Source organism: Lagenorhynchus albirostris, chromosome 12 (genome assembly GCF_949774975.1).
Source record: "Lagenorhynchus albirostris chromosome 12, mLagAlb1.1, whole genome shotgun sequence".
NCBI lineage: Eukaryota > Metazoa > Chordata > Mammalia > Artiodactyla > Delphinidae > Lagenorhynchus > Lagenorhynchus albirostris.
Window position 1 is genome coordinate 81,558,583 of NC_083106.1, and position 25,561 is coordinate 81,584,143.

Genomic DNA, 25,561 nt, shown 5'->3' on the forward strand with positions numbered 1-25,561 from the left:
GTTCAGAAGTTCAGAAGCAGCGTGATTAACAGGTGAAGGATTGCAGCGAAGCAGCGCTTCTGGGTCTTGAATGAGAAGTTTTCACATCTGCCACTTTGGACATTTTTCAAATGCATCCCTCTGTGTATTCCAGAAGTGCTCACTTGAGCTGGGCTTGTCTCTTCTGGCCTGCACACTGAGCTGTGTAATTGAGGGAACTCAAGCAGAGGCAGTTTATGGTTATGTGAATAAGCAAAATACTCAATATGTGACCTGATTGTTTTCCAAAATTACACAGCCGCTGGTTTCACTTGTCATTTTGGAACAGGGGTGGGAGGATGAGGCTGTGACAGTGAATGCATTCAATGGGTGTAATTAATCCATTTCATAAAAGCAGATTTTCTACATTATGCTGTGAGGCTCAGAAGTTTTTAACACTTTACTTTCCAAGGGAGAAAAAAAAATCATTTTCTAAAGGAGCTTATTTTCCCTGATACCATGAAACAAATCCATCTAATTGGTTATAAAGCCCATTGCATTCTTGATAGAGTGCCTTGCTGGGACATTGATGACTGATTTCCATGGCATGACAGTCAGAAAAAAATGATTCCTCCCCTAACACTGCGATTCTGCTTATCCATCCATAAAATGTTTCATACTCATTTCCCCTCAGTATGTCCTGCAAAAGCAAAAATGTTACGTGTCGGCTTCCTGTAATATAAGGGGCAGCAGCAGTCTCTAGAGGGGCCTTGCCTCCCCACCGAAGCCACATCACTGACCCTGCATGAGGGTCAGTGGGGCATGAGAACTAGTAAGGATGGAGATTGCGAAACAAATGATCTGTATCCGGTGGCATCGCCCAAAGTTCACCATCAACAGAAACCATACCTGGGGAACAGCTGAGCTTGCACTCCCCTGTCTGACCTCAGGAATCTCTCAATACACCTCTCAAATCTGAAGGGAGGTTGGCTTACACAGCCTGCACCTATCAGTGCTTTGAGATTCCACTTATGTAACTGATAATATTCACTCTCTTTCAAAGTGTTGGTACATGTCAATCCCAAACTCCCTAACTATCCCTTCCCCTCACCGTTTCCGCCGCCCACCCCTGTAACCATAAGTTCTTCTCTACGTCTGTGCTCAATAGTATGTAACAACCTAAATGGGAAAAGATTCTGAAAAAGAATAGATACATGTATATGTATAAGTGAATCACTTCGCTAACACAAAGCGTTAATCTAACACAACATTGTTAATCAACTACGCTCCAATATAAAATAAAAAAGTTTAGACAAACAAGTGTTGGTAGGATGACAGTGCTTCCTAGACAGAGAAAACGTGATTCCCAGGCAAACCGCAGAGACTTCAGACAGCCAGGCTGATGGCACTGGCTTGCATGCTGCCAAGTTACGTAGAGGCCAAGGGCATGTACACAACTCGAATGGTTGGGGACATTCTGGACAAAAGCAAAGGGACGTTTTATTTTTTGGTGATTGGAGCCTCCACTTTCAACTCAAATGTCTGCCATCAATGTTTCCTTCTGATCTGTAGGTCATACTCATGATAAATATGCAAGTGACATGTCTTGGCTCAACTGAACCGCACGGTTACAGAGGGTACACTCAGGGAAGTTCTAGAAAAGAATACTGAATGGTTTCATTTTTAAAACACTTTGCCCCATTCTGCAAAAGATTTCAGGCAAAAGAGAAGATGCTGACACTCTAGGCCGGTGAAGAAGTAATTAGTGATATTAACCTCAGCCCATCCCACAGGATGCTTTTCCTGTTTTGTCAAAGAAATTTGGAATATTTCAAGCATGTTGAAAAGTACAGAATATAATAGGATAAATCCCCATGAATCCACAATCCAATGTTGTCAGGTCCTAACCGTCTGCCATACTTACTTTAGATCTCTTTACCTTTTAACGAAATTACAGATATAACTGAAGCTCCTTCCAGGCTTACTTTCTACAGAATTTCCTCTCATGTTTCAGGTTCCCCGGATAATGCTGAAAACTTGTTGCTTCTCTACTCACATAACTTCTTTTAGTCTCTCCTTTGATGGAAACAATTTCCTACCAGGTTGTAGCTGCTGTGAAGGGAAAACTGACTGAAGAGATTTAGCTAAGCCCCCTACTTCTGGAGGCCCAGGCTTTTCTTATTGTTAAAATGGAGATAATCTTTTCTTGCCTGTTTCACAGAGTTATACGGCGGTAAAATTAAATGCTGTATGGAAATACTTTTGTAAACTATATCAGCAAATACAAATCATAAGATTATTTAGGAAACAAGTCTCCCTTTTTGAATATTTCTCAAAGGCCAATCGGATTTATTAAAACCTTACTGTTTACCTCCCACAAAGAATCAGTATTGAATCTATGCACTGGCCCAATAACAAGTTTGGTGACCATATATCAAGGATTTCAAATATTCTGTCCCATCATTGCTATACACAACGTCTGTCATTCAGAAGTCTTAATAGTTGGTTTCAATAACACGACCCAAAATGAAGAAAAGGAGTCAGTGGCTGTAAGAACATAAAATCCTTTTCTTCCCAAGTGTATCTATAATTAGTAAAAAACTCAGGCAGTCAGAAAGTGGCTAATAATGTCTCACTGCTGCTGCTCATTGGGAGAAAAAAAAGAGAAGCAATTAGGGAGTGGAGCCCAAGTGCTGGTTTTCACATTCTCCACCTGAGACCCCAGCTGCCTCACATGCGTGTCTACGGATTCCGTGGCCACGCAAGGTGACACTGGAATGTTAGTAATGTTGGCAACAGCTGTTTTGTCTGGGACCATGGCCCCAGTGGGGGACGAGTGGCAATAAAAATGATTAACTGGCCATGCCTCCATTTTATAGGTCTTAGGTATCTTTATTTTTAACTCTGAGGAAGTCATCTTATTTTTATTATGAATAAAATTACTATTCCCGTTGACACAGATAAATGGTTAGGTTCTTTTCCTCCGAAGATATCAGTACGGTACATGGCCTTTAGCCATTAACAGACCAAAGAGACTAAAGTTCTTTGCTGAAAGGAAAACGGAGAAACAGAAAACCCTGATCAATTCAAAGCTTGTAGACGGATGTTCAGACTATGAACTGGATTCCCATTGACACATGATGGTTCTCAAAATGCATATAGTCACACGGAGTATTTTAGCAAGAAGTCAAATGTTTTAATTGGACATTCTTGTCATCCACTTTATTGAGCAGTCCAAAATGTGTCTTGGGGACTAACTTCCCTTAGGGGTGGGCCTTGCTAACATTAACTTTGCACCGTGGGTCCTCAGTGCATAGGAAATAAGGCTGGAGATGAAGACGGAAAAGGTGGGGATAGTGATGGATAACAGGGCACAGATGCAGGAAGGCATTAGTTCCACGGTGTTTCCAGAGCATAGACTTTCATAGTTATAACTGCTCATATCAACCTGCAGCCTATCAGAAAGGAAGCTTCAGGTGTAGCTGTGGGGAAGAAAGAATGAGACTTGTATGTGATGAGATTCTCCATCTCCAAGGAAAAACATGGTGTCCCCTGGATTCAGGCTGGGCTGAAGTGAAATGGGCAACTGTCAAAGCTTTGTCTGTTTCCTTGTTTTCTCAGCAAACAAGTGTGTTCCCTGTCCATGCAAAGACTAAAAACGATATGCTACAATGATGCTGCCTTTAGAATTATCATTAGGAATAATAATTTCATCACATCAAAATAAAAATCTAACCACCTGAGATAAAAACACAAAGACCTAGAAAAGGGAGATGTGACCAGTTGATTATTTTCCTTGCCACTTATTCTCCCCCCGACCCTGCTCCCCAGTTCCACTCTCATAAGGCCACTCAGCTCCAAAGCCTCCTCTGGCACTGTTCTAGCTCCTTTCTGTTTACTGAATCCAGCAACCTCTCTCCCACCTCAGGCCCTTTGCACTTCCTGATCTTTGTGGCTGGAAAGTTCTTGCTCTGGGCCTCACACTGCTGGCTCCTTCTCAAGTAATGTCACCTAGATGCTCAGAGATGCCACCTGGACCACCTTAACTAGGGCAACAACTCTTCCTCCCAAACCACTCTCGTGCTACCCAGTTTATTCCCCTGCAGCACTGCATATTAAGCTGAAATTGTTTTGTCTACCTATGGAATTGCCTCTTCACCATCGGTCCCTCACCCTACACACACATGATAGAGTGTAAGTTATTGAAGGTAGAGACCTTAGCTTTATTTATTTTTTTGTTTGTTTGTTTGTTTTTGTTTTTTACGGTACGCGGGCCTCTCACTGTTGTGGCCTCTCCCGTTGCGGAGCACAGGCTCCGGACGCGCAGGCTCAGCGGCCACGGCTCACAGGCCTAGCCGCTCCGCGGCATGTGGGATCTTCCCGGACTGGGGCATGAACCCGTGTCCCCTGCATCAGCAGGTGGACTCTCAACCACTGCGCCACCAGGGAAGCCCGAGACCTTAGCTTTAATTTGTCTGTTTTTTTTTTTTTTTTTAATAAACCACTGTATACTCAAGGTTTTTAACAGTCATTAACACATGCTAGGTGATCGAGGTAAGTATGTGTTGGATAAATGAATTCAATTTCACATCCTAAATTCACTCTTTTAACCATGTATCCTGCTCTGTAACCACAACCTTCAGGACTGAGCAATGCCTCATGCATTAAAGGTGAAAGAAGTTCTACACTGAAATTAAAATGAAAATGGAAACAACATGGTTGTATATGTTTTCAGTCTTATGGTTCCTTTAGAAAAGAAGCATAAATTCCACCAGAGTCAGCTCCCACAAAAACTCACGCTGTAGAGTTTTATCAGCGTGTTACAATAAGTCAGCATTTTAGAGAAAGCTAAGGGCTTTCACTTCTAGAGGGCATCCGGTTGACATTGAAAATGACTGTCGATGAGCTAGCATTTGTATTTAAAATACAGGATAAGCATAAGATGCAACAAAATCCTGAAAATAAACTTTGAAAATCATGTAGATTTATAATTAAGCCTCGAACACTGAGCAATCTCCAGGCCCTGGACAGCCTCCTGAGGGCTGAACAGTCATTCTTCTAGAGCTTTCCCAGTGGAAACAGTAGAGGGAGCTCCTGGTCCACATTACAAATTATGTGAATTTCTGTGACACACGTGAGCCCCACCGCTCAATTCTCTTACTGCAATAATGAAACAATGCACAAAAACAATGCCAGAGGAAAAAAAAGAAAGGAAATCAAGGGCCCTGCCTGCAACAGAAAGGAATAATAACACATTTTCCAATTAATGTGGTTTTTAATAAACACGTTTGCAGGGATGATGAATGAGAAGTGACGGAAGTGTCAAACGGGTGGGCTAAGACATGCCGCCTTTAATGGCTCATTAGTTAAACTCTTCTGTTCCGCCTCATTGCCAGCTGCTCTGCTCTCCCTTCTAAAGGAATGAAAACCTGGAATACTCTGAAATAAACTAAGGCATTTCAAGTCCCGAGACTCTCGAAGCCTCATCATCCTAACACGAGGCCACTATTTTCCATTCCTTTATGCTACTCAGATAACTGGAGGGCTTGAAAGACAAAGAAATTTTTACTGGAGAGTGAGTGAGAGAATAAAGGTGGGTTTAGCGGTCCATTCCTGGGTCTCAAGTCTACAACCCCTACTTATACTTGTGTGATCCTGGGCAAGTTACTCGATGTTTCTAAGCAACCTTTACCCCATTATAAAATGAGCATCATTTCTACTTCTCGTGATAGTTGTGAGGATTACATAATGCGCTGGCAGTGGAGCACCGAACACAGAGCTAGGGCTGTAATCACCTCTCCCGGTCCATTTCTCTCTCTTTGGTGGAATATGTTTCCTCAGGAGTTACAGCTATTTCCTTCCCCAGGGAGAGGCTTAATGCTCTCGTGCTTCTTCTCTGAAAACTGCTCTCAATCATAATCTTAGGGGCTTCCCTGGTGGTGCAGTGGTTAAGAATCCGCCTGCCACTGCAGGGGACACAGGTTTGAGCTCTGGTCCGGGAAGATCCCACATGCCGTGGAGCAACTGAGCCCGTGTGCCACAGCTACTGAGCCTACGCTCTAGAGACCACGAGCCACAACTACTGGGCCCGTGAGCCCCAACTGCTGAGCCCGCGTGCCTAGAGCCCGTGCTCTGCAACAAGAGAAGCCGCTGCAATGAGAAGCCCACGCACCACAAGGAAGAGTAGCCCCTACTCGCCGCAACTAGAGAAAGCCCGCGCGCACCAACAAAGACCCAATGCAGCCAAAAATCAACAAATAATTTAAAAAATCATAATCTTAGTGTATTTGCAGGTATCATCAGTCCAAGACATTGCTACTTAATGGTTTCCCTCCAGTGAAGAATATTCATTCAAAACAAGATGACAGAAGTTACTTGGGGGAATTTGGGAGCTTTTCCCTTTGTATAGTTAAGATCAGCTCTGCTTATTAACCGGAAATTGGACCAATACTTTATAAAAAGCGATGAAGGGTTGTGGCCAGCTCTGTGAACCAGTTAGTTGCCCCTCAATTACCAGCATCTCAGTAAGAATAATTTTATGTATGTAGATTACATGTGTCTAAGTTTCAACTAAACCTTCCTCAAAGAGAGGAAAAGTTGCTATTAAGTATGGGAAGCTAAATTGGAGTAATATATATGACTTTGATGAAACAATACTTCATAAAGAAAATCTAATAACATTAGTTCAAAGATCTACTTTTAGTAAATATTCCTTTATTAGATTCTTTCCCCTAGAGAATGTACTCTCTCAGGGCGAAAGAGATTGTCCTTCCACACACACAAAGTTGTGGGAAATTCTTCTTTGTAAACAACTAATCTTTTTGGTACAAATGTTTCTTAAGAAAGTGAGAAAATACAAATCTGGCTTCAGAACAATCACAAATAGAATGGTTGGTTAAAATGTTTTAATTATTTGGGTTGCTTCAGGCCATTAGAGATTTCTTTCTTCTATTTTTTAAAAATCTTCATTGACACTCCCCAGAATAACAACACTACCTTTGATGTAGGGAACATCTCTAAAGCCCTGGAGGGGAGAACATTTTCTTGAAGAAATTGAGCAAAGTATGCTGTTATCAAAGGATCCATGCCTCCTAAAAACTCCTATTCCTTGGTTCTTTTCAGACAATCCCACCGGTCAGAGTAAATCAATAAAAAATTTTCCCTTAACTTTTCTGAAGGCTAATTGCTCAAACGTATATAGTAAAATTATATACTATTCTGTTCACTCATTTGAGGAACATTATGTATTATTTGATTATTGCTTGATAAGAGAGAAAATTAATATTTTTTAATAGTTCACATTGTCATAAGACATTCTAACACATGCTTTAGGAATCTCAGACGCCAGCCAGTAGGGTGAGTCAGACACCATCTCCCAGTCTCAGTCGGAAGGATCTTGGTGCCTACCAACCTTTCCTTCTTTCTCTTGTTACCTTCCTTCCTGTTGTGAAGGGGGGAGGGCTCATCTCACATAAGGTACAAAGTGGAAGAAGACAAACAAATGAAAAACAACAACATTTTGATCTAAAAATGCCCACAAGTAAAGGGCGACGTCTCTTACGCTCTACGTCAGTTGTAATAAAATACAAATGACTAGTAAATACTATGATAGCTGCGATGGATCTCACTCTCTCTCAGCATTCCAACTACTGTGCCACTAGAGAGACCTATCAGGAAATCTGGCCCTGGGACTCTCCACTCAGAGCTCTTCACAGATTGTCCTGGCTTCTCGGGACATGTGGACCTCGTAGCAGTTCTGCCAGGACGCTGCCCGGGCTGGACCCGACGTGTCAGTGCTGTGGTCAGAGCTGCCTGGCCGCCGCCTGCCCCACTCCCCGGGTCTCAGCTTTTGTTCAGGCTGCTTTCCTCTGTCAGCAGCTCCTAGCTTGCTCTCTCCTTCCCCTCTATTTGCTTTACTGGACAGACCTTCTCAACTTTTATAGAAACAGCTTTATTGAGGTATAAGTGAGACACAAAGAATTGCACATATTTAATGTGTACAGTGTGATGAGTTTGGACAGATGCAAACACCTGTGATCTCATCACCACAACCAAGGTAACTGACATACCCAGCACCTCCCAGCCTTCCCTTGTGTCCCTTAGTGTGTGCGTGTGTGCGTGTGTGTGGTAAGAACACCTAACATGAAATCTACCCTCTTAACAAGTTTTGAAATGCACAATAGTGCATGGCTACCTATAGGCACTATGTCGTAGGGCAGATCTCTGGGATGTAATCATCCTGCATAACTGAAACTTTATACCTGTTGAATAACACTCCCCAGTACTCCCGCCCCTGTGTCTTCTCTGCTTCCATAAGTCTGACCATTTTAGAAATCTCAAAAAGTGGAGCCATGCAGTCTTTGTCTTTCGGTGAACTGGCTTATTTCACTCAGCATAACGTCCTCCGGGCTCATCCACGTGTCATGATGAGAAGGAATTCCTCCTTGTTTTTAAGGTTCAACCTTTATGCTTCAGTTGTCAATTCCAGAAGAAAACCACCCTGGCGTTATCTTTTCTAAGTTTTCTTCCTCTATTCACATTTTCTGTGAGTTAAACTTAAATACTTGAAGGGCAAGGACCACATCGTATTCATTTTTGCAAGCCTAGCTCCCAACAGTGTTAGGCACGTAGTAGGCCTTAAATAAATGTTTAGTAGTTTGTGAAACTATTGAATGATGTGAATTAGAAGCAGGTTGAGTTCTGTATAAGCTCATTTTCTTAAAGTGTTGGTTAATATGATCTTGAAAGGACTGATTTTGAAGAACTCTGTTCATTTCTAACCATTTGGGAAATAGCAGTCCTCTTGCTAAAGTACATTATGTTTAGGGAGATTAAACATGAAGGTGGCATAGAAGAATGTGGGGAGCCAGGTATTTCACCTTTCTTTTCAATGCTTCCCTTAACTAATTCCTGTAAGAATGACAAGGTGCTTCATAGGACTTTTTGCAGTATGGTGGTATGCATGTCATCTATTATGTGAATAACTTAAAAAAATACAAAAGCTGATGAAAAATATACCCCAAGATAGAGTTTTGATAATACTTGTATCAGACAAAAGATATCTAATCCACTAGAGGAGTTATCCCACAATCAAAAAGACAAAGAGTTTCCATAAACCACAATTCTTATACAAAAATGAGCGGATGATATAGTCTAATAATTCTTTTTAAACAAGAGCTGACCTATGAATAAAAACCTTTTCTTTTTTGCATAGAATTTCCCCCCTTTTTTGGTAGTCTAACAAATTGGTATTTTATTATATTACAAAAGATAATAAACCACTTTTCTTTTAAATACCGTGTACTCAGGATTTAATGAACACTGTGTGTCAGACCCATAGCTGAGTTTAAATTCTAAATCTAATACTTGAAATAAAATAAGTACCTCTCTCTCCCAAACACTCTGGCAATCAAAACCTGTGGAATTGAATATTATAAACTCTTTCATATGGTCGCATATTTCTTAATCTTCTAAATTCTTCAGTAAACTCATTTGATCTACAGCTGAGGACTCATTCCAGGATGTGGTGTAATCCTCTTCTCTCCTAGACATTTGGCAAGCCTGTCATAAAGGCCTTCATCATTCAAATTCCTCCTCTGAGACAACAATTACCTTGTCTTGAAAGCAGCATCATGCATTCAGAAAACTATGGGAAAGTCTAATCTTGCCTGTTAGCTTGTACCAGCTTTTCTTGTTTATAGCACGAGACAATTACCGAAAATCCTACAATGAGTTCTCTCTTTTGCCAGAAAATTTGGGATAAAAATCAACAGAGCTGATTCCTTTAAAGATTGGATTCCAGGATGTCCAGCTGATGCCATTTTCCCCCCAGTTGTTTCATAACCAGTATCAACTGACACCAGCACATTGCTAAGAGAACAATTTACTTGAACGGCTAAATGGATGAAATGAAATCATTGACAGAGCAGCAATCTTTTTCACCTTTGGCATGTGGCCACACCCTAAGTGACTCCTAAGGAGCTCAGTCTAGAGCCCTCTAGTGGTGGCGCAGGTGGTTCTAGCCTTTAAAAAGTCACTTATTTTCCTGTCTTCATTTTCTCATCTATGAAGTATATTCATTTGTTGACTCATTCATTAAATAATTAACAATTACATGCTACATGCCAGAAACTGTGCTAGACAATGATGATAAAATAGAGGTTCAAAAGTATTCACAGGGCAGTGGTCAGAAAGACAAGGAAAATAGGAGTCACAAAACAACGTGCTCTGTCTGCAGGAGGCATAAGCTCATAGGATTGCGGAGGATGACACCTCTCGTGCTGTGCTGAGAGCACCGGCAAGGGCTTCGTGGGAGACCTGGGGTCTGAGCTGAGTCCTGCAGGTGGGGAAGCTCACCTGGGCCTTGGGGAGAACATTTGCAATGTGCGGCATTTTGAGATCATAAAGGAAGATGACACTACAGGTTGCAAAAGAAGAAAGGGCACAGAGGAGGATAGACAAAGATAGGAAAAGGACAAACTTTGAAGGGACTAGAATGGCTGTAGAAGATATGGAATCCATCTGGAAGGAAAGGGAAGTTATTAAAGAGTTTTCAACCAAAGAGCTACGTGATCAGAGTTATGATTTAGAAATATTACCCCACTTGTAGAAGGTAGAGGCAATGAGACAGCTGGGAGAAGGCTATAAAAATATAGATACAAATTGACAAGGGCCTAAATAAGGAAGTGGTATGAGGAATGAGAGCTAATGGGAAGTAGAATTGACATGATTTAGGAACTATTTGGATGTGGAGGATGAGAGAGAGAGAAAAAAAATCTAGGGTCATTTTTAGAGTTTAGTTTTGGACAGGCTATGTTTGTAGTACATAGGAGACCTCCAAGTGGAGATACTGAGCAGGCCGTGGGGTGCAGGAGCCTGGAACTCAGGAGGAATGTCTGGGTGGAAACAGAAGACTGGGATTCTTTAAACCATACAACGTATAAATAAGGGAAGGGGGAACAGCTCTACGGAGGAGACAAAAAGGATGTCCTCAAAGGTAGGAGAAAATGATCAGCGTCAATGAACCAAGAGAATAGAGAGTTTCAAGGGTAGAACAGTCAACAGCGTCAGTTCCTATACAGCAGTGAAATAAGGTGAAGCCTGAAAGGCACTCAGGGAATCTCATGACTCAGAGATATTGGTGATCACGGAGAATGCAGGGCCAGCGGAGTAGCTTGGACATAATCCAGACTCTAGTGGGTTGAAGAGTTAGCAGAGCCACAAGAAATTGCACACTTCCTCTAGAAGCTTGGGGTAAAGGATGAGATCAGCTAATTGGCTACACGATCTTTATGGCTCTCTTTAGCAACAATAGTCTATGAAATTCTACTGGCAAAATAGCTGTGTCAAGAAAAGTAGGCATGCTTCCCCAGATGTCTGACTGACCACCAGCCTGGATGTTAAGAAATTGAGGAGATGGGGCTCAGGTGGGTTCAGCACAGGGTTTGCTGATCTGGGACTTGGCTTGGGGCGCCCATGCAGGCAGTACACTTGCTCCTGTCCAGGAATGAAGTGGGCAGGGGGTACAGCTGGCCACCAGCCTCCCTGATCTCTTGGTTGGTGGTGGTGGGAGGTGTAGGGAGTACAACCATGTTAAACAGTGGAAAGATGGAAATTACTATCTACAGGGGATTAAGATAACCTTTAGATGAACACACAGCAGTACAGAGGGACTCATGAAATACCCTACTGTTTACTCACAGGTGGTCCTGGAGGCCCTGGTTTTCCTGGAGGACCTGGTTTTCCTCGTCTTCCCTAGAAACCAAAGAGAAACAGACAACAGCTACTGTGATTCCATTTTATTTTAAGATGAGACAATATTAAATGGCAATTTTAAAGACTAAAAATTAACTAAAAGTTAAAAAACAATTCCAAGTCCACATGACCTTTAAAGACCCCTGAAGTCTAAAAGCTCTGAGACAATTTTTAACAGCCAAGATGAGAAAAACAGTGCCTGGAACGAATAAACTGTGACTCTTATGAGCAGCCCTTTAAAGGCTGTCTACTTTGGTACTCTAGCAAAGTAATATAAAGTATCTGAAAGATGGGCTAAGATGGGCATTTTATCTGATAATTCAGTGGGTTCAGGTGCAATAATAAATGCATTTATCATCTTAAATTGGTATTTCTCAAAGACTGATCTGAATTCCAATTTTATAGGAGCTTCCTGAGGGTGCTATCAGGTATTAAAAATACACTTTTCTGGGCTCCATCCTGGACTTACTGGTTTAAAATCTCTGGGGAAGGAATCCATGAATATGCATTTAAAAAACCCCTTCAGGTAATACTCATACTCACTAAAGTTTGAAAAGCACTTCCGTAAGCCATATTATAATTATATATGTTGTGAAAAGCACATTAACTAGCTCTTTTCTTCCCTTTGGATGATTAAGCTGTTTTATAAGTGAAATAAAATGTTCACTCCTTGCTTATTAATCTTCATTATTGTAAGTGAATGTTAACTCCCCAAGTTCACAACTAGCTAAATTCCAATTGCAAGAGCCAGAGTGACATTTCTAAGTACCTGTGTATCTATATCATTTAAAAAACATTGATTTATTATACATTTATTTTCTTAATTATTTTCTTTCCTTTATCATAGAAGGAAGCAAGCTTAGGTATGGATAGCACACATTTTGAATGAGAAGCATTTCTGAGCAGGTTTTCTAATTCTGTTTCATTGTTACTAATAACTTTATTTTATTACCATATTGGTAGTATGTTAATACATATTATGGCTTGTTGTTACTTAAAAGGTAAAAGTATTAGGCTGATCTTTCAACTCTTTTTGGGGAGAACTGTAAGCATAAACAGGGAAAGGCCCATTTCACTGACAGATTTTCTTGCGCTGAAAGAGTCAGGCTTGATCTTTCTGGCCTTCAGCTAAGCTTGGAGTTGGGTAGGAAATGCAATACCCACTGAAGCAGCAGAGTAAGGTCTGGAAGGTAGGTAAGCAAATGCGACACTGTGATTGGGTGGGAAATGCTTCCATTAATTGCTGAAGGCAAGTTGAGTACCTACTGTCAAGGACTCCATATAAAAATAGCAGCTGTATTCATAAAAACTCCTGGCTAACAACTACAGAACAGATTTTTTTTTAAATTTCATTAAAACCAGAAATAAAATGAGTAGTTATTTTCATGTACCTTCTGTTTTAGAGATCTGAACCTTGGATTTCCTTTGGGGGGTTGTAAGATTGGAATGAATATATAATTTAATATTCTGTATACTAAATAAAAGTTACACACATGGACATAATTTTCTTGTTTTGCAGTTTACACATTCTGAAAATCAATATATTGGGTCTTTTAGTAAATGCAAGTCAATCAGCCCCTGAGGATTAATCAACGATACAACGTTTGTTTACTTGGAAAGTGGAAGCACCGTAATTTATTCATTTACAAGAGCACAAAGAAACAAAATCGGTGACATTGGAGTAGGTGATTGGTTCTTTCTTTTAGGTTGAGGTAAGTTAAAACCATAGGATAAACTTTGTGTGCAGTCTCCTTTCCTTAAAGGAGACATATATATTGATTTGGGCAGGAAGTGGAGAAAATGAGGTTATTGATCAACTTTTATCACAGAGTTAATGTTTAAGATAAACCAAGTCTCAGATATTGTAGCATAACATTGTCATGTCTTAACATGAGGAGTAGACGCATTCATGGTTCAGTATGGTACGGGCAAGCTTCCAAACTCTTGCACGTCGCTGCTGATTTACATCATTGTTCAAAGCCTTGCAACTGTGAAGAGTGTGCGGATGTGTCTCTGGAAGAGCACAGGGGAACGCTGACTGTCTCTGTGCCTCCTTGCTAACAGTAGACATGCAGGTAAGATGTTTTTGAGGACCGTCAAATTATTGGAACATACTGTACACAGCTGACTTCAGCCAGCACGTATTTTCAGTTTAAATGTGGTTTCTAGGCTTGAATTTCTAGTAACATCCTGAAGCAGATTTGAATACTTTTTTCTTTTTCAGCTTTACTCAGATATAATTGGCATGTAACATTGTGTAAGTTTCATGTGTACAAGTGATGCCTTCATACACTTATATGTTAGGAATAAAGTTAGTGAATACCCCCGTCAGCCTACATAATTACCATTTGTGTGTGTGTGTTGAGAACATTTAAACTCTACTCTCTCAGCAACTTTCAAGTATAAACACAATATTGTTAACTATAGTCACCATGCTGTACATTAGATCCCCAAACTTATTCATCTTCTAACTGGAAGTCTGTGCACTTTGACCGGCATCTCCTCATTTCCCCTTCCTCAGCCTTTGGCAGCCAACATTGTCTCTGTGTCGATGAATTAGGCTTTTTTAGATTCCATGCTCTGGGGCTGGGGCTGTGCCTGGGAGGGCCAGGGAATACCCTCTTGACGTCGATAGAGGGGCTGTTTTTGCGTGTTTCTTTCCACTTCTGTCTCCTCTTATTTCAGGCCCTTCATTCTAGACCCACTGTAAAGTGAGACAAGAAGTGGGCACTCGGATGTGGGTTGGGATGAAAATCCCAGCACATAACAGAAAAATGCTGAGCTGGGTGCGGCCTTCCTGGCTAGGGTGCCTGGTCCCAGGTGGCCATTTGTTCAGAAGCAATTGATCAGTTGGAGTCTGGCTCAATCTCCAAATGGATGGTTTCAGCAGCATTACAACTGGGCTAAGCCAATACTCTTCTGAAAATTGGGAGTATGAAGCATAAAAGGCAGATTTACCATATCAGGTTGCCCTGGAAACCTCAGAGTGCTCAACACGTACGTTTCCTGTTTGGCAACAGTGTAAAGGTTATCAGACTGCAGCTTAGGTATTTGTCTAATGATTTAAGCCCAGTGGTGCTCTAACCCGATCACACATCAGCATCCTCGGGAGACCTAGCAGAAACAGATTGCTCTCCCCACTTCCAGAGTTTCTGACTCAGCATGTCCGGGGTGGGACCCGAGAACTCACATTTATAACAAGTTCCCAGCAGTACTGATGCTACTGGCCTTGAGACCACACTGTGAGAACTCCTGTTCTAAACCTCAACCTCTTATTTCATATTTAAAGTCAGGCAATCTTGTATAGCCCTTAATCTTGTAAACCTTGTAGCTCAGAACAAAAGAGCTGGGTTGGTTTTGTGACTGCGTGGAACTTTAAGAATAAAAACCCCATTGTCAACTTCAGGACCGCCTGGATTGGAATCCCAGCCTTTTCTTTTATGGAAGGTTCTTGGGTCAAGATGTCCTTGCTATAAAATTGGTACTTACACATTGAAGCCTGTTTGTGAAGAATTAAAAAAGAGATCATGTGTAAAATTCCTGCCACGCACACACCCATTAGGATGGCTAGTTTCAAAAAACAAAATAAGCGTTCGTGAGGATCTGGAGAAACTGGAATGCTCGCGCACTGCTGCCAAGATTGTAAAATGGAGCAACTGCTATGGAAAACACTGCGCAGATTTTTAAAATAATGAAAAGTAGAACGACCATGTGATCCAGAAATCCCACTTCTGGGTCTATATCCAAAGGAATTGAAAACAGGGTCGTGAAGAGATATCTGCACACTATGTTCATACGCAGCACTATTCAGAATAGCCAAGAGGCAGAACCAATCCAAACGTCCATTAACAGATGAGTGGATAAACAAAATGTGGTACATACGATGGAATATTATTCAATTTGGAAAAGGAAGGACATTCTGATACATGCTACAACATGGATAAACCTTGATGACATCATGCCAATTGAAATAGGCACAGTGAAATAAGTCAGTAGAAGACAAATACCGTATGATTTCGCTTATATGAGGTACTTAGAGTAGCCAAATTTATAGAAGCAGAAGGTAGAATGGTGGTGGCCAGGGGCTGGGGGGCGGGGGATAGGGGAAGTCATTTAATGGGAGCAGAGTTTTAGTTTTACAAGATGAAAAAGTTCTGAAGATCTTTTCACAACAATGCGGCTGTACTTAACACTAATGAACTGTACAGCTAAAAATGGTTAAGATGGTAAATTTTATGCTATGTGTTTTTCTCCACAATTAAAAACAACAACAACAACACTCCTACTATAATATCTGACACAGTGGGAATAATAAATGTTAGTTTCTTTTCTCCCTGCCCTTCTACCATCCTTTATCCAATTATCCTTTTTTTTTCCATTTAAAAATGTTGATAATATATCAAGAAAACCTTCTAAAATCTGTGTTGTGCATCAGTTAAAAAACGTAACCAACTGTCAACCTTGCATAGGGGATTTTTTCATCTAAAACAACAATCAAGATGCCCATTAAGAGTAGAAATAGAAAAAGTAAATTGTAGATTATTCATACAGTGGAATACTATATAACAGTGGAAATGAATGGAATACAACTATATGCAACAATATGGTTAAATTGTGTAAACACAACGTTGATCAATTCATATAAGGAATAAAAGCAGGCAATACTAAGCTAAGCTGTTAGAAGTTGCAATAGGTCACCCATGTGGGAGTGGGGAGCGACTGAGATCATCAGACTAAGATGCGGACGTCCTGTTTCTTGAACTGTGTGCAGGTTACAAGCGTGTTCTTGATTTATGAAAAATCAACAAGTGGTCTCCTTAGGATACATACATTTTTCTGAATGTTTGTTATACTTCAATAAAAATTAAAAAAAAATGAAACCAGGAGATTTCCACGATGGAGTGATTTTATTTGAATTATCAGATGACTTCATCCATCTGCATTTACTGTGTACATGACCACAGAGGGTCAATACTGTCAGGAAGGAAAAAAAAAACAACCCAGGCCTATTTAAATAAATGACATCTACAAATTTTCAACAGTAAAAATAACTTGATGCTTCCAGGATGACTTGCAGCATGAGAGCACATGTATCTTAAATTAGCCACTTGATTTATAAACACTTGACCATCCAGGAGCATTAAGAAGGGAAGAATGCAAATAATGGGCGACTGGTACTTATCTGACAGATGGTTTTTGCTGTTGATGATGACGACGAGGACAAGTTACAGTAGTAATCGTACCGAAATAAAGGGTGGTATGCAGCCCTCAAGCCCACAGAGGAGACACGTGTGTAAGTAATCTCTCTAAATTGCCAGGTCTTCTACTGCAGCTGGCTCCTCTCCAGAATTCCCCTGTTCCCATGTGTGTATTCAGCACAGTCTTAGGCATCAACTCAGCCTGAACAAGGTACCAAGGAGATGTCGAGGAAGAGGAGACAGGGCCTTGACTGGCACCCACAACTGTGAAGTAGGTGTTAATTACACAGGAAAACATTACAGACCATCTGGGAAGTTTAGTTTTCTTTTTTTACATTGTGAACGGAAATAAGATTAATGACTGATGTAAAAGGTTAGCACATTTTGAAATCAACGATATGTGAAAAAATGGGAACGGAATACTTACATGAGGAATGCATAACATCTTAAGTGAATTTTATTTCTTCACATCTTTAAAAATACATCGAAGACAGCAATGAGGCTAGTCATAATGGTCTCCTTATTTCAGGGATCAGACAAGTGGCTCTTGTAAGGACACGGGAAGAGGATGTAATTCAACATGAACAAAGAATCTGAAATAGGTTTAGGGCTAAGGGAAGATGAATCCATATTGTGATGCTATTCCCAATATTGCTTTTCTCATTTAGGTTGGGATCTTAAAATTTCTAAATCATGTCACAATTTCCCCATCTCTCTGTTCCCTTGCTTTTTTTTTTTTTTTTTTGGCGGTACGTAGGCCTCTCACTGCTGTGGCCTCTCCCGTTGCGGAGCACAGGCTCTGGACGCGCAGGCTCAGCGGCCATGGCTCACGGGCCCAGCCGCTCCGCGGCATGTGGGATCTTCCCGGACCGGGGCACGAACCCGCGTCCCCTGAATTGGCAGGCGGACTCTCAACCACTGCGCCACCAGGGAAGCCCTGTTCTCTTCCTTTTTTTCCCCTTTGGATGGACTCTACCAGTAACTAATGTGGCTTTTCAAAACAAGTTAGAAATGTGACAATATTAACTAAACCCCCTCAGCTATAACTGAATAAATGATAATCTGAATAAACGGTAACACTTCATCGAAGCGCTGGACTGGGCCAGGTGGTCTGGTCTGTGGTCAGCATGGTCTACAGTCACTGTTTAGCATTCCTATGAAGTTATCATGGTGGCACCAATTTGGTCACGAAGATAAGTATAATTAAGGTCTGACCTCTTAAGTCCCTTCTGACTGGATGAACCCCAAATCACCTTTTCCTTGTGTGCTCCAAGCTGTGCATGTACCAAGAAACATAAAAGCCTATGACAAATGATTATTAAAATGGTTACCATTGATCAGATGCTTGCCATGGGCCAAGCCCTGAGTGCTAAGCACGGACTTACGCTATTTCATTTAATCTGCTCCAAACTACTGTGGGTGAGTGATACTGTTCCCATTTTACAGAGCACGAAAGATTAAACATCTAGCTCCAAATCACCCTGCTCTGAATTGGTGGGGCTAAAATTTAACCCCAAGTGTGTCTGATCTTAAAACCCGTAACCCTCAGGATGAAGGTGTCCTTGGGGGGGCATATCCTGGTCATTCACGATTTCAGTGACTTTGCCGCTCTAATTGTTGAGTTTCTCTTGTTTTCTCACCACCAAGCCAGATTTTTAAATGTCCCATCGCCTTACGACTTTGCCCTTTTGGGAATTCAGGTCTTTCTAGTTCTCTCAGCTGCCCCCCTGATGGCTGCTTGCCTTTGCCTTGCACCAGCAGGACAACCCCAACCTTCCACTTAGACTGGACTCCCGACGGTCTTGCCAAACCACCAACTCTCTCTGTCCCAATCGCGGGCTCTGTTTTCTATCCTGCCATTGCCAACCTCAGCCAATGCACTTGGTTCATCCCGGCTCAGGGGTGGGGCACGGTAGGGCATGGCTTAGCTGCTTCCTGACCCTCTGTGATACATTTTATTGTGCGGCAGTGAGAGGGGGGACGCTCCCTCCGTATTTGGAAGTTCGCAGGGGGATGCTTGCAGGCCGGAGGAGGAGAATCGGGCTTGGACTCTGCCTTCCTTGTCCGAGAACTATGCCCATGCCCTGGGGTCCCCATCTCCAAGCACTCATAGGCCTCAAGCATCTTTCATTTTTATTCAGGAAACTGTTACATTTTTAGACTTAGAGAGTGGATGAAATCAACACGTAGAGGGACAAATAATGCACATAAACTGCTAGTGTCTTATTTAAAAGAAATGTTAACATGAAAACGATGTGATGAGGTTCCTCAACAAATTTCAGACGGGTCAGAGCTTGAGCCAGTGTATAAGAAGGAATTCAGCCTTACCAGTCAGCACTGGAACAAAGAAATCATTAATGACATTATCTTGATTTCAATGAAGCTAAATTTATAGAAGTGCATTTTCAGTATTTTTGAGTCACATACTTTAACAAATGAAATGTACCCTCAAGGGGTGGAATTTTAGAACTGCAGTTTCAAAGAGAAAGACTGAATTGAGCAACACCAAATAAATTCATAGGAATACATTTTGCAGCTATTCAATAACTTCCCGTAAACAGAGAGAATCCCCAAGGATCCGTAAGATGCAAGTATGAAGGTCACCCAATTTTGATACAGAAGAACTTTCGGTGCATAATTCTCAATCCATCAACTTAAATTTAATGGATTAAATCCCACTTGGATATTTAAATGCCCACTTCAAACCCTATCCAAAAAATGAGTAAATGTATTCAGCAGAAATGTACTGTCTGTGCTTTACGTACAGTTCTAGGGGAAAATATATGAATAAGGCCTGGATCTTGCTTTCAGGGTAGAAGAGGAGGGACAGCTATTGACAACAGCTATTTGGAGAGTGTTGTTCATTTGGTTGTAGGTAAACTCAGGAGTTCTGGGGAGGGAAGGTGAGAATTAAGTTGCTTCCCAAACCTTTCAGTAACTCTCTCAGCCTTTCGTTTGACAGGGGAAGTGGCGGGGGGTTGATCACCGGGATGGGATGGGAGGGAAATGCGGGTGGAGGAAGCCATCTGCACCCCCTTGGCAATGAGATGGGGTGCTAGACCCTGAAGAGTCCCCTCAGACAGGAACAGCTTCCATGGACACTTGTGCCCCCATACAGATGTGTGTCCTCTTTGGTCCTTTTGTCCTCTGATACTTATTGCCAACCTTTCAATCAACTGGGCTTGGAAGGCATTTCCCGCCACCACTCCTTGTGCTTTCATGATGGACTTAAGTATTGGGACTCTGTATTGATGACCTTCAAAAACTGAATACTTGTGGACCTGCCATTATGTAAATACTGGGTATGTTTTTTCTTGACTTGAATACTCTTTTCATTTCCTTAAACCTGACACCCAAGGTCACTTGCCAGTGTGACTGGGTAAGAGGAACTCTGAGTCTGACCTCTTCCAGCTGCTTTCCCACAGCCTCTTTCTCCTTCAGCTCCGACCTTTTCCCAGAGTAAGGTTAGAGTGTCTTGGGAAAGCTGGTACCTCAGTTGGCCCTGCCAGCCCCAGCTGCGGGTCATTTGCTGGATTCTTTTTATGTTCTCCTTTGACTTCTCAGTCCCCTTTAGAGAAATATCCTTCAGGCAGAAACCGCAGCTACATCTTATGCTGAGCGTCCTGCTACACAGGACGTACATCCATCCATCCCTATACAGACATCCCTAAAGCCTAACCAACACCTACTCACAGGACTGACCTTCCTACGTACTTGCCCCAGGCCCCAGCGAGTGACTGTCCTTGTCAAAGGGGTGGTGAGGGGCCTGTGTCCCTCTGCTGGTTTCCCTGGTAACCGATGAGCCCACCTGACGTCAACTCCCCTATAACTGGAAATCCCTCCAGGACCTTGCTTCAGACGTGTAAGCGCCCCGATCCATGAAGCCACTGATGTCTCTGTTGCTGACTCCGGGCTCTTTCTTCGGTCTTAAAGCTGGGCAAATGCAGGCCTTCTAGGCCTGCAGCCCAACAACCTACCACCTCTTCACTGTGTTTTTGTAGAACATATTTCCCATTCTCAGCTGGCATGTTCCCAAATTCCTTCATTAATTCGTTCAACAAACATTTAATGAGTCCTTACTGTGGGCCAGATCCTTCTCTGTGCTCTGGAAATACCCTGAGTCCATTCTGTCCTCAGAGAGCTTATATTCTAGTGGAGACAGTGATAGAAATAGATAGCACCTGGTCCTTTCTCTCTGCCAGACACCGTTCAAAGCAATTTATATCAACGTATTCATTATATCTTCAAAGTCCTCGTAATATCTTTGAGGTGTCTCTGTTTTACGGATGAGGCAACTGAGTGACGGAGCAGCTTGCCTGAGGTCACACGTCCAGTTAAGCAGCAGAGCTGGGACTTGAATTCAGGTAACCTGGCTGTGTCGTCCCTGATCATCCCCCCCTGTTATACTGACTGCGTATCTGATAACGACACGAGTAGAGATATAAATTCTGGATAGCAACAAGAATCATAAAAAGTAAAGCAGGGTAAAGGGATACAGAGTTAGATAGGGTGGTGTGCCGTTTCAGATAGAAAAATCAGGGGAGGTCTCAGCAGACACCTGAACCAAGCGAGTCCGTGGGCTGTGCAAGGGCTGAGGAAGGACATCCGGCAGACGGAACAGTGAGAACAAAGCCCTGGGTGGCTGGAGAAGCGCAAGCCGTGGATGGGTGGCAGGCAGGGCACGTTAGCTGAGCCTTGAAGACTGTGGTGAGGGCTTTGTGTTTTCTTCCTTTGATTGTCTTGGGAAACCATTGGGAGTTGTCGTAAAGGGGCCGCATCATGAGGTTGACCTAAACACTTGCCTGTGTAGATTAGCAGCCACTAGGGTAAAACTGCTACAGACTGATCATGTAATTCAGAGGCTCAACAGAACTGACTGTAGCTTATCTGATTTAGGTCGCTCGCAGGAACATTTCCTCCCATTTGTGCAGATAATCAAGAGTTGAGTATCTGTATAGCATTTTGTGGCGGTTAAGTTTATGTGGTGCCCAGATATTTGGCCAAACATTTTTCTGAATGTTTCTTTAAAGGTGGTTTTTGGATGAGATTAGCATTTAGATGGTGGATTCTGAGCACAGCAGGCTGCCCTCGATAAGGTGTGCGGGTCTCGCCAATTGGTCCAAGGCCTGAATGGAACAAAGACTGACCTCCCCAAGGCAAGAAGGAACTCTGCCTGCAGACGGCCTTTGGACTTGAACTGCAACTCTTCACTGGGTCTCCAGCCTACCAGACTACTCTATAGATTTTGGATTTACCAAGACTCTACAACTGTGTGAGCCAATTCTCTCTGTCTCTGTCTCTCTGTATACACATCCTGATGCTTTCATTTCATTTTTCTGGAGAACCCTGACTAATACCCATTTCCATTTATAAGTACGAAGTATTTTTTACCTTCCTTTAACATCTTATGTTACTGAATATAATATCTATTATTCTCTGATATTTACCCAGTCCATTGTTTTTGACTGAAAAAATGATATAAGGAAATGAGATCTATTTCATCCTTCACTGTGAACAATGGTTTTCAAATAGAGAATGCTGCATTGTTTAAGTAATCCTGCAAGACTTATATAAAGATATTTATAATTTAATGAGCTTGTACTCAAGAGAAAAATATGTTCTTGAAACATGTCAGGATGAATTTTCAAGGGAAAGACCTAATTAGCAGTGTCTGAAGTGTATGTCATCACATTTAGAAAACAAGGACTGGTCCCTGTAGACAGAATGGTGAGTTAGACTTTAAAGCTTTAACTACTCCGTTAATATGTATGATTAATGAGCAGTCTGTCAGTTGGTTGCCCTCACTAAAGCAAAAGACCTTGCAGGGGGGAAGAAAAGGATGTTTAAATTAATGTACACAGAAATATGCAAATGCAGTTTATAATCTTTTTTATATTATGATTAATTAATAACTTTAGAGTCTTTACTGCGAAAGGATGCCATAGCTTGAACACCTTTTAAAATATAGAATCAAAGCTATAAAGATGTCTGAAAGTAACAGATGGCCACAGGTCCCAGTGACTTTACAAATGAGAACACTGGGAAGCTAATGAAAGCAAAAAAACTCTCAATGTTAGATCATGGCTGAGAAATCAAAAGCTGAGGAAAAAAGTATAAATGGAAGTAGTTATGTCATTATCTTTTCCTTATATATAATAAAATATTTTTACCTGATGATTATTTGGAGAAAATCATATTGAAGAAACAAGAGTTAAGCCCATTTAAAGGAGAGAACATGGGCGGTGGGCTCTATTTGATGTCAAGATCTTCAGAGGTAAAGAGAAAATCCAGTCATGTGTGTAAATGATTCTAAACATAAAATTATTTGGTAATAGTTGCATGTTCATTTGGATATCTGGGTTTCTGAAGACAGAACCTTAATTTAAATCCTTCAGAAACACTGATAACTAAAACTACAAGAGCTAAGGTTGAAAGCAATCAAAATTACAGATCTGGGGCTTCCCTGGTGGCACGGTGGTTGAGAGTCCGCCTGCCGATGCAGGGGACGCGCGTTCGTGCCCCGGTCCGGGAAGATCCCACATGCCGCGGGGTGGCTAGTCCCGTGAGCCATGGCCGCTGAGCCTGCACGTCCGGAGTCTGTGCTCCGCAACGGGAGAGGCCACAACAGTGAGAGGCCCGCGTACCACAAAAACCAAAAACAAACAAACAAAAATTACAGATCTGTTTTGTACCAAAATGAGAAATCAACTTCCAGAAGAACATAAATGAGTGGGAAATTCAGTAAACAGATTACCTTGCATCAGTGATAAGCATTGCTGCATTTATTAAGTGCTTACTATATGAATATTGGAGATTAAAGAGAATTAGACAGAGATCCTACTTTTGAAGGTTTGGGGGGCTTTTAGTCTAGTATTAATTTCTCTTCTTTCCTGTCTACCAGATTTTCTCCACACAAAAAATCAAGGCTGCTTAAAGACATTCAAGAAAAGAGAACAGTAGCTTATAACTATTTTCAAGAGCTGGAGGTTGCATGAAACTTGGCCAAAACTGATTATTTCTATTTTGGCATACTTTAATTATGTGGTGTACTTGCCCATGGTCATGCTTTTTCTGTACAAAGGTAGAGGTGAATATAGACTTTAACGCATATATTTATGACAAAATAATTGATCATTGATTAACAATAAAAACAGAATGGAAAAGTGCGCTGTACTAAGAAGGGAGAGACCTGGCCATTAGTACCGTCTCTTGTATTTATCAGCTAAGCAAACCTGAGCCAGTTATATCATCTCTCACCCTTAACCGTTTATTTATTTATTTTTTTAAAAAGGACTAATAACATACCTGCCTAAAATCATTGGGCTGGAATATATGAGCACCTGGGAAATATTTACTGTAAGAGAAATACCAAAGTTTGAAAAGAGCTTTCTATAATCTTTCCCCATAAATTTTCTTGAAGGCAGAGGGATGGTGCCTGGCAGCGAGCAAGTTCTCCATCGGTGCCCACCCATCCTTCTGGACAGAAGGTTCCAAGCTTTCCTGGCGAGGTTACACTGCGGGGGGACATGCGGAAGGTGGTCCAACACATTCAGATATAGAGCTAGTGGATCAATTACATTTTTGGCAAATACCAAGGAAAAATATATCCCAAATACTCATTTTGAAATTTAGTACTTTGAGGCTACCCTCCTGGCCTAAACCAAAACTTTACGTAGAATGTGCTGTCTGACACTAATATTTCAGCCTGGCTGACTCATGGGTAAGATATGTCTGCAGAAATGTTTTTCAAAGAGTAATAATATTCAGCCATCAGCTAGCCTGTTCTCTTCCCTGAACACTGGTCAGAATTGGCAGGATGGCCAGTCGGGTTAGAACTGAAATTTTCAAATGTAAATAATATTTTGCCTAAAAATGTGGTATCCATAGCTTTGGCCTCACTCTTGGAATGAAATTAATATTCTAGATTTTACAAAGGACAAACTAGGGCCCTTACTAAGAGCAAAAGCCCAGCTCCTTGCCACGGCCTGCAGGGCTCTGCCCCACATCCGCTGCTCTCACACCCGGCCAGCCACACAGCTTCCTGCAGCTCCTTGAACTTTCCACCTCAGGCCTTGGCCCTGTCTGCTTCCCCCAGATTTCCACAGAGCTGGTCCCTCACCTCTTAGATCTTTGCTCCCAGGTCATCCTTGCAACGTGGCTTTCTCTGACCTCCTCACAACACTCCCTAACCCCTTCCCCTGCTTTCTTATTCTCAGTTGCCTGTATCACCACCAACCATTCTAAGACATTTGTTTTGTTACTGTCTGTCTTTGTAATAGATTGCAAGCTCCATGAGGGTAGAGGTTTTTGTCTATTGCAGGGTTGGCCAAGTTTCCCTGTAAAGGGTAAGAGAGGAAATATTTCAGTCTGGCACAATACTCTGTTGTTGTAGAATAGTCACAGACAACATGCAAGCAAATGAGCGTGGATGTGTTCCAATAAAACTTTATTTACAAAAACGCATGGACCAGATTTGGCCTAAGGGCCATCGTTTGCTGAGTCCCAGTCTATTGTTTTCATTGGCTATCTCCAGTGGCTACAATAATGCCTGGCAAATTGTAGGTGCTCAAGAAATACTTGTTCTAATTTTTGGCCTGAGCTAACAATTAAAATGGAATTAAGTGTAACGCTTTGGAAAGGTACCAGGCAAA

General features: G+C 41.7%; 1 protein-coding gene across 1 annotated transcript in view; it reads right to left on the bottom strand.

The window, feature by feature from the left end:
- Positions 1 to 25,561, bottom strand: part of COL19A1 (collagen type XIX alpha 1 chain) — a 352,964-nt gene that overhangs the window by 95,463 nt on the left and 231,940 nt on the right. The window contains exon 15 of the mRNA XM_060167691.1: positions 11,659 to 11,712. Coding sequence (XP_060023674.1) covers positions 11,659 to 11,712 — 54 coding nt within the window. The remainder of the gene's footprint in view (positions 1 to 11,658; positions 11,713 to 25,561) is intronic.